The sequence below is a fragment of the Microcebus murinus genome, chromosome 12 (assembly GCF_040939455.1).
Source record: "Microcebus murinus isolate Inina chromosome 12, M.murinus_Inina_mat1.0, whole genome shotgun sequence".
Taxonomy (NCBI): Eukaryota; Metazoa; Chordata; class Mammalia; order Primates; family Cheirogaleidae; genus Microcebus; species Microcebus murinus.
Window position 1 is genome coordinate 58,184,536 of NC_134115.1, and position 9,655 is coordinate 58,194,190.

General features: G+C 45.5%; 1 protein-coding gene across 1 annotated transcript; it reads right to left on the bottom strand.

Moving 5' to 3' along the window:
- Nucleotides 1-2,764: 2,764 nt before the first annotated feature.
- SPATA31F3 (SPATA31 subfamily F member 3) lies at nt 2,765-9,346 on the bottom strand. The gene is made up of 5 exons (XM_012770087.2): nt 9,094-9,346; nt 8,539-8,584; nt 7,927-7,987; nt 6,396-6,892; nt 2,765-3,012 (listed from the first exon to the last, which is right to left on the bottom strand). Exons 1-5 carry the CDS (start codon nt 9,235-9,237, stop codon nt 2,765-2,767), a joined length of 996 nt encoding a protein of 331 aa, XP_012625541.1. The 5' UTR covers nt 9,238-9,346.
- Nucleotides 9,347-9,655: the final 309 nt, after the last annotated feature.

Sequence of the window (9,655 nt, forward strand, 5' to 3'; positions counted from 1 at the left end):
CACTCATCCCTCTGGGTCTTTGCCCCACAGTCTCTTATGTGAGGGGGAAACCTTTCTTCACCTACCACAAAGTAGGAGATATTAATATCTTTATCTAGCTGTCTGTCTTCCTGCAGCCTGGTCCCTTTCCTGAACTCCAAGCTCAAATGCCCAAATTGTCTAATCAACGTATACATTTGGATGTCCAATATTCATCTCAAGCTGTACAAAAGTGAACTCCCAATTCACCACCACCACCACCCAATAACACAAACTAAACTTACTCTAATGTTATAATTTCCCACATCGATTATTGGCAACTCCATCTTGCCAGTTGTTTAGGGCGAAAACATGGGTGTCATCCTTGACATATTTTTTTCTCTAGCTGTCCACATTTGATCTATTGGTAAATCCTATTGCCTGTACCTTCAAAATGAATCCAGCATTTAAGTTATTCTCTGCTACTATCATTACTGGAGTAACCTCATAACCAATCTTCCCACTTCTACCTAAGTCAATACCCTCAACACTATTATTAGCACCACTATTATTAACCTAAGTGATCTTTTTAAAATGTAAGTCAGATCTAAGCGGACCCTCTAATAGCTCTTAACATTTACTCAAGAGTAAGAGCCAACATCCTTGCACTGACCTACCAGGCCTTATGCCATCTTGCCCCTCTCTGCTCTGATGTCCTTTACCATTTTCTCCCTCAATTACTCTGCTCTAGGTTCACTGGCCTCCTTGTTCCTTCTAACAGGCTAGGTATGCTCCAGCCTCCAGACGTCAGCATTAGGTATCATTTCTGCCTGGAATGCTCTTCTTCAGTTATCCAGGTGGTTACTCCCTCACTACCCTCTAGTTCTTACTTGCATGTTAGTTTCCTAGTGAGACCAGCCCTGAACTCCCTGTTTAAAACTACCCCACTCAAGTCTTCTCTAAGCCTCTTACTTCTCTAAGCCTCTTACATTTTTTGCATGTATCTGGTCACTTTCTACATACTATATTTTTTACTTACACTTCTTTTGTCTACCTCCTGAACACACTCCCAATGTAAGATCCTTGGGAGCAGATTTTTCCCCTGTGTTCACTGCTGTATTCCCAGTGTCTATAAAGGTGCCTGGCATATAGTGGGTGCTCTATTTGTTGAAGAATAAAAGAATGTGTGAGTGAATACCATCTATTTTCCAGCTTGGCAACCTTATTCTAACCTCTCAAACATTTCAATGTACTTTTTTCTTTTTATTATACAGGGGCTTCTCCTGTGAGTCACCATTCTCTGACACAGCATGCCATTTGTTTGACACCATGCCTTTGCTCATGTTGTACTCAGCCTGCAGAAGCTTCTCTAGTCCTCTTATAATATTGCTTCTAATAACTTTTTATAAGATTGTCTATCCCAGAGTCCGTGAGCTTCATGAGAGAAGGCTTATGTATTGTTCACTATTGTTTCCCTAGCATCTGTCATAGCATAGTGCCTGGCACATAGTAAGTACTTAAATATTTCAATTATTGAATAACAAAGTCATTTTTATTGTGACTCTTTTGGGGACTTCCTCCTCAACTGATCATCATTCTAGGTGGCATTCTTCATGCAGCTGAAAGGGAGTCAGAACAGGCAACAGGGCTAGAGCACACTCCCAGATGAGTTACCCTTAAAGATCTCAGTAACAGCAGGAAAAAGACAGGGGAGATTCTATCATTAGGTTTTTTTCTTTTTCTTTCCTTTTTTTAGAAACAGGGCCTTGCTATGTTGCCTAGGCTGGAATGTAGTGGCTATTCACAGGCACAATCCCATTACTGATCAGCACAGGAGTTTTGACCTGCTCCATTTCTGACCTGGGCCAGTTCACCCCTCCTTAGGCATCCTGCTGGTCCCCTACTCTAGGGAAGTCACCACCATATTGATGCCAAATTTAGTGCAGATATCTGACCAACATGGCACCATACAGCTCCCAGAACTCCTGGGCTCAACCAGTCCCCCAGCCTCAGCCTCCCAAGTATATGGGACCACCATGCCAGGCTATCATTTGGTTTTGACATCTGTCACATTAGGTGTGTGCTTTGGATAAACACAAAAGTACCTCCTCAAAGAGGGAGCCCTGTGGCACTCTAAAAACCTTCCCTTCAGATTTGGGCATATACTGTAGAGAAATCATCAATAAATTTTGCCTGTGAATCAAAAATGCATTGGATTCTTGGCCACCACTTCTTATATGATCATTATTCCCACATTGCTCTTCTGGGCCCAAGCACACCATGGGAAACCATGATAGAATTCAAGCCTGACTTTTACCTTCCAGGCACCTTAAACAAGGGCTTTATCCATAGGGTAGGGCTTGGAGGAGTTGTGTGGAATGCTGACCCATCTGAAATGAAATATGGATTTAAGCTCCTATACCACATGGGAAGTATTTTTTACTTCCTCTACTCTGTCCATCATACACTACATTGAAAATAAGGAGGCACAAACACGTGGCTCTTTGTTTAGAGGTATAGAGTATATTTGGAGAATTCTCTGCCTCGCCTACATGTTAATGGGAAATTTCGATCACAGCCTTTTTCAGGGGGACACAAGTTCAGAAATCTGCAAATTCCTTTTGCTTGGACTGGGTATTCTCCTTGTGTGAACCAGTGCCTTTTGCTGAAATGAGAGTTGAGACCTAGGATGGATTTCCTGGTTAGGTGGCACAAGACAGTTGAGGGCAGAGTTTGAAGCAGTTGTGGGAGTGGCACAGGACCCAGGATGGGCTGGACTGAAGGGAGAGTTGCTGGAGCTGTTTGTCTAGGCACTGGGGGTATTACAGAAGGGGAGGCTGGGCTTTGGCTTCTCTGTTGTCTTCTCCAACTTAGCTCTCCCCACAGGGTCTTTGGTGGGGGCTGGACTCTTCTCAGCTTCTTTTGTACTAGCTTTGGCCACTGTCTCAGTATCAGAGATGAGAGTAGATTTCTCATGACTTTGATCTTTCACTTCAGGGTTAATCCAGTGCAGAAGGAACTTCATCGTATTTCCCAAGCCAACTTCTGGAGCTTCTGGAAGGGTGGAGATCTTGTGAGTATGGGATGCCCTTACCAGACCCTGTAACACTTGCCCCTGGAAAGTGTGGCCCTGCTAATTTTTGCCCTGTAAAACATGGCCATGAAACATTTGACCCTGAAAAGTTTGGATCTGAAAAATGTGGCCCCTTCAATACTGGACTTGCAAAATTTGGCCCAGGAAATGATAGACCAGTAAGTTGGCCCTTTAAGGCCTAGGCATCCCAGCTTTGGCATTCTCAGGAATCCTTATTTGGATAAGGTCATTCAGCTTACTCCAACAGCCTTGCAGACTATTCTTATCTGGTCATTTTGACCCAGGTAATCCTAGAGGATGTCTCAGGAACTCAAGGTCAGGGAGAAGCCTGATGAAGGTGCTATCATGCAATAGTAAACTGAGAGGATGGAGATGGTGGCTTTACAACTCCAGATAGATCCTTGCTAGTCCCAACTCAAGGCAATGATCTTGGCTAAACTAAAGGGACTGATCCTGGAATAACATTTGGGAAGTCATGGGCTCTGGGGTTCTGTTTAAAAGTGCCCCTATTGGCCCCTGAACCTTCAGCAGAGTTGGGTGTTCTTTCTGATTGGGGAGAGCTCCAATTCTGCACCTCCTTTTCTTTGATTCCCTGCTGCTTTGAATTTCACCAGATCCTCTGTTTTTCCAGCTAGGGTATGGACTTGTCCTCACTCTTGCAAAAGCTTTGACTAAGGGGTCTAGAGTCCTCTGGACCAGGTTGTTCACTCTAGCATTTAGATGAACACAAAATATCTGGGCCACTGTCATGTCCCCACTGTGTTGTGAGATCTCAGAGGCACAGTGGGCAGAACCATGGGGACACTTCTCTGGAACTAGATTGCTTTTAGCTCTGCTGAGCTGCCTTTAGTTCAATGGCAAGCTGTTCTTTTAGGCAGACCCATTCTGGATCTGGGGCACATGGATGCCTGGCAGAATGGGGAGTTCCTGGAGCAATGTTCTCTTGTTAGACTCCTAAAGGATCCTTATGTGGAGAAATTATTTGGGATGGCCACAATTTGTTCCCTGGACTTCTTTGTATTTGTGGGACTTCCCAAATGTATCTCCAGAAATTTCTTTTTTAGGGAGAAATTTAGTTTTGCCAAGAAATTTAGCTTGGGTGCCTTGAGTGATTAGGGGATGTGAGGATCTGTCTGGCTCTTTAGAGGCACCTTTTCCATTCACTTCTATTTCAGTCTGAAACACTTGTACACTGTCTGTACAAGTCTCACTGGCATCTTGAAGGCATAGCCTAGGGCTTACACATTGCTGTTCAGATGAGATTGAGTGAGAGGCTCTGTTGGTCCCATTTGTGATTGCAGACTGCCTACTGATTGCCAGGGCCAGGGTCCTGGTCAGAGCCATGTAATTGAGAACAGGCAGCCCTGACAGGAAGGCCAAAACTTGAGTTTCTGAGTGGCTCCCTGGGACAGGGACAGGCTGCTCAAGAACATCAGTAACAGCATCTGATAAGGCCTATTGCTGGTGGTCAGAGTCCATCAGCATTCAACAGTGTCACTTCCTGGCCAGGCAAGGTGGCTCACGCCTGTAATCCTAGCACTCTGGGAGGCCAAGGGGGGCGGATTACTCAAGGTCAGCAGTTTGAAACCAGCCTCAGCAAGAGTGAGACTGTCTCTACTAAAAATAGAAAGAAATTAATTGACCAACCAAAAATATATAGGAAAAAATTAGCTGGTCATGGTGGTGCATCACTGTAGTCCCAGCTACTCAGGAGGCTGAGGCAGAAGGATTGCTTGAGCCAAGGAGTTTGAGGTTGCTGTGAGCTAGGCTGATGCCACCGCACTCTAGCCAGGGCAACAGAGTGAGACTCTGTCTCAAAAAAGAGTGTCACTTCTTGATCTGTGTGGGGCTAACTGCTGCCTCCAAGTCTAGAAGTAAAGTTTGCTTTCTAGAGGACAGGGAAACCAAGTTGCCATCCAGGCCCCTGGAATGCTGCAGATCCAGTGATTTGTAGTCCCAACAGCTGCAGATGTGGGCAGGGACAATGCCCTGGCATTTGCACATTTGTAGTCTATGTGGCTCTGCATTGTCTTGGCCTGAGCAAGCAACTATGGACTGGCCCTGCTGCCACAATGGATCAGAACAGGCCACTATCCCCACTGGTCTCTGAAGCTGCAGGCTCAGAGGAGACTCATATAGGTCAGGGCTGTCCTGCTCCAGGGCAGGGATTGCTGGTCAGCAGGGGACAGGGACAGCTGGATAGACTGCTGGATCTTTTGGGGCGGGCTCCAGCAATGATAAATCAACCTGCCATTTCAACCACTTCTGCAGGCAGAATTCTAGCAGCCTCTGGGCATGCTCCTGGAGAATGCTACCTTCCTCTTAGTCTTGAGGACTGAACTGGACTTCCCCAATCAGAGAGGGTCCTGGGTCCAGTGGGACACACTGCAGCATGTCTTAGGGCTCATAGTTTGGTTCTCTGCATTTACAGAGTTCTCTGGATAACAGCTGGCAAACTCCACTGAAACTGGAGCTGCCTCTAAGGCAGATGCAACTCCAAGGCTTTACACTTGGTTAGAGTCAGCAAAGGGACATTGATTTGGGTTTGTCAATGGTCAGGTGGAAAAGCCCAAATGTGGGGAATAAAGTGGGACTAACCGAAATGGAGGAAATTTCAGGTACAGAAGATGGAGAAATACAGAGATGGAGAAATCATTGAAGAGAGAAGGCCTAGGGCTTCCCTGTTGTGGAGAGATCTCTAGAGGCAGACCAGGGACTCATACTTACCTCCTGAGGAAGCCAGCCCTGGCTAGGAAGGGAAACATGGCAACTATTAATGATGGAGTGACTTGTACAGAAAAGAGAAACCACAGTAACATAGCTGCAGATGTGTCCCCCAGGCAATGGACAGAGGCTACTTAGAGGCTGATAGGGAAGAAGGGGCAGATTCAGAGCCATGGGGTTTGGGATTTGCTTACAGTATTAGTTTTGCTCTGAGTCCATAGTAGATCCTTCAAAAACTCAGAAAGCTTGAGTGGACTAGCTAGCTTCCCATGAACCCCAGAGTCAAGAGGATGAAAGTTCATCTTTTCAAAAGTGGCCTTAGAGGTAGCATCCAGGATGAAAGAAATGGTTGTTTATTTGTCTGCTTGTTTGTTTGTTTTCCAGGCTTTGAAAACATTGGGAGCAATGGGTTATAAGCTGCCACAGAAAGGCCTCCACAGATCTTAGGCCCTAGAGTTTGGAAATCGTACCTTTATATCTTTGTACTTAAAGGTACCTCAGGTCCTTTTAGACATAGGAATAGCAGGTGAAGGGAATGCAGAGTCATAGGGTGTTGTTTTAGGTTTGGGAACTCTGAGTTCAGGGAAAGAAAGAGAATCTTGTATCAAGGGCTACTGACCTTTGTCCACCTTGCTGACAGATTTGGAGTTGTTCTTCCTCTCCAGCTGGTTCAGAGGAACTCCAGGCTTCTTAAGACTTGAAGAAGACAGAGATCCTGCATCCTGGGACACACCTGCAACTTGAAATCCCTGCCCTCGCTGGAGGTGGTCAGCCCAGTTATCCTGGACGCTGACTGCATTGGTTGACTGGGCAGCTGATGAGGTTAAAGATTTCTGATCTGGTACTTTTGACAGTGTCAGCCTTAAGGTTGTCATTGAAAGCTCTCTGGAGCTCTGGGCACCCAATTCCTGATGCTGCTCAAAAGACACACTAGACGCAGACAATATCTCTGAGCAAGAGGAGCCCTGAGATGGCGTCAGTGAAGTTGGGGAGATCTGTTTATTCTCACACATCAGCAATTGCTGAATCTCCAGAGCCACAGCATTGCAGATTTTGCAGCAGGGATCTGCACACAGGATTCGCCGCACACTTCCCTCCTGAGGAAGCCAGCCCTGGCTGGGAAGGAAAATAAGGAAACCGTTAATGATGGAGTGACATCTTCTTTCTTAGAAGAGTGTGTCTTAGGGTTGGTACTGCCCTTCCCTAATCCTGCAAGTCCTGGGGCCTGCACCCCCGTGATGTCTACCCTTCTGCTTTGTTTTCCTAAGAAAATGCCATTTTGCAAGATATAGTGGGCTGGGCTGAGGGTGAGGGGCTTATTGGGCAAAGTCTCAGATAACCCATGGGAGGGAGGCATAGCCCTCAGAGAGGACTAGGACCTGGGGCCAGTTCTCTGTTGACCTTGAGAAGCTGAAGTAGGAGAAAAGAGACCAGGCAGATGGGGAGCCAAGTGATCAGCTGATGAGGCATCACCAGTAACACTACCAGGTGGAACCTGGATCAGTCACATTTGAGGCTAAGAAAGCCTAGGGCTGGGATTAAGTATTTCTAAATTATGGAAAATGAGGTCCTTGTCAGATCTCTGCATTCTGAGGACTATAGGATGTCCCTACCCTGTACCCAACATCTCTGGGAATCAGTTCTATTATCTAGAAATCAGAGGATAAGATGATAGGCTCCTGTCTAAGGGCTGTCCTAGGAACTGGCCTCCCTGAACACAGAACCAGAAGAGATAGTGTCAGCAGGGTCCAACAAGGTCAGTGGAATCTGTCCATGGAAGGTTGTAGCTGTAAAGAGAATATGACAATGATGAATTCTTCATGTAAAATCCATTCTCTTGACTGGATAACTTGTCTCATGGCTGAGTGCAACCCTATTTAATGTCTTTTATGAATTATGCACTAGTGAAATCCTAAATTCCAGAACTATTGTGACCCTAACCCAAAGCAAAATTGGGTGACTCTTCTCTCCTGAGATGTCTGAACCCTCCTTTGCCCTGACAACCTTCTCAACCAGTGAACAAACCTCCACTGTGTATGTTTCCCCCACCCAAACCATTATCCCTCTCCTTATCCCTGCCCCAGGCCAAGCTGAGCAATCATCACAGGCCAGGCTGGGAGTGCGAGACTGCAGAGAGAGCAAGACGTCACCTTTTCATGACAGAGAGCAGATTCTGCAGCTTCTCGGCTTCTTCCTGGTAAGTTCTCCCAGCTGAGGAACCAGGATATGGTGTTAAATGGAATAGAAGAGGATTCAAGGACATCCTATAGGAATCTGAAGGCCTTTGAAAGAGAGGAGACTGAAAACCCCAAGAGTCACTGCTTTAAGTCACCCCTGTGTAGAGCTTAACCATTTAGAATGTGTTGTCTCAGACCTCATCTCATTTATCTTCACAGCCACACTGTGAGCGAGAAAGGATTATTAGTGGTATGCCCATTTTATGGAGAACAAGACTGAGAGATAAAATTACTTCCACAGGGTTATAAAACTAATAAATGATACAGTTAGGGACTTCTGCCCTACTTCCTCATTCTTCATTCTCAGGAGGGTAAGATAGAGAATTTTGGAATGTTCCAAGGCTCTGATTTCCAACCCAAGGAGGTCTTCTGTGAGAAACTGTCATGGGGGAATTGGAGCCTTCAGTGGTTAGCACTTCAGTGGTTAGCACACCTGGCTCCTGGTACCAGGGGTCATAGAGGGTCAGGATCCATGGGAACCTAACCCAAAGTAGAATCGAGTCAGCAGAGAGATTGGAACTTTACCTCTTGATGTTCTATCTCTAGAGCTTTGTTTGAGTCGCCGGTGACACTTAAAGACAAAAACATTAGAGTGTGAAGCTGGTACACCATTTTTTTTTTCCATGTCTAAAATGAAACAAAATCCATAAACATTTCCCAATCTTTTTCTATATTCCAATTTTATATACTCTTCTACCTTTTCTTTCTATATCCTATCTTTTTCATCTCTTTCCCTTCTCTGCTTATTTCTGATTCACTTTGAGGCTCTTCCAGACTCTATGCCTTCCACCCCCATTCCTCTGACAACTTCTATGGGGAGTTCAGGATGAGATAGGAGGAACAGATTAAAGGATGCATGGTTCTAGGAGCCAAAAGACTGTAGCCATCAAAGGCCCTAAATAGCTACCGACCAGAATAATCACCCAAATTGGGGGCAGTTCTGGGATTCAGTGAGGAAACCCTTGTTTTTTTGTTTGTTTGTTTGTTTTAAAGGAATAGTTGAGGGTAACAAGAGAAAGTGGATGGATAAAATCTTGTTTGAGGCTTATCGATTCAGTCATGGTCATAGTATTTCCCTACCCGGCAACTGCTCCTGTTAGGTCCCAACCTTAATTCTTGTACACTCTTTTTCAATCGCCACATAATTAATGCAATGATGCAGATGGATCCACAGGTGTAGAAGGGATAGCCAACATCCCACAGAACAAATGTAGGGCTCAACATGATCTAAAACTCACTAGCCATCCCTTTTCCTAGGCTTCCAGTGTCTTGGAACCTAATGCCTTCACATTCTAGATCTTGTCCTTTCTGCCTCACAGAAGTTGGATCCAAACTACCAGACTGCATCACAAAGCCCTCCTGTTCCACAAGCCAGGGATAGCATCACAGACCTTTATTTGTTTTAGAGAAGCTCATCTGGTGATTCAGTGTTCAGATGAGGGTGTCTGGTTATCTTTATGGGCTGCAGCCTGGGACAAAAGGTACCAAGGTCACAGGCAGCATATACTTTTTGACCCTGTTGCTATTCTTTATACCTGATAGCTCAGCTCCCTCCATTGCTACAGTTGCGGGCACCCATCCCCAGATTACTAAGTCTTTGTACACACTAAAAAACACACTAGAGCACAGGGCAGGCATCATA

Excerpts from the sequence above, each read along its gene's own strand:
- SPATA31F3 (XM_012770087.2), bottom strand. The coding sequence starts at position 9,237 with ATGTTGAGCCCTACATTTGTTCTGTGGGATGTTGGCTATCCCTTCTAC. Across the intron at positions 7,988-8,538 it reads TAGAGATAGAACATCAAGAG|CTGGGAGAACTTACCAGGAA; the intron begins GTAAAGTTCCAA and ends CTGGTTCCTCAG. Across the intron at positions 3,013-6,395 it reads TGTCAGCAAGGTGGACAAAG|AAGCTCCAGAAGTTGGCTTG; the intron begins GTCAGTAGCCCT and ends CCACCCTTCCAG.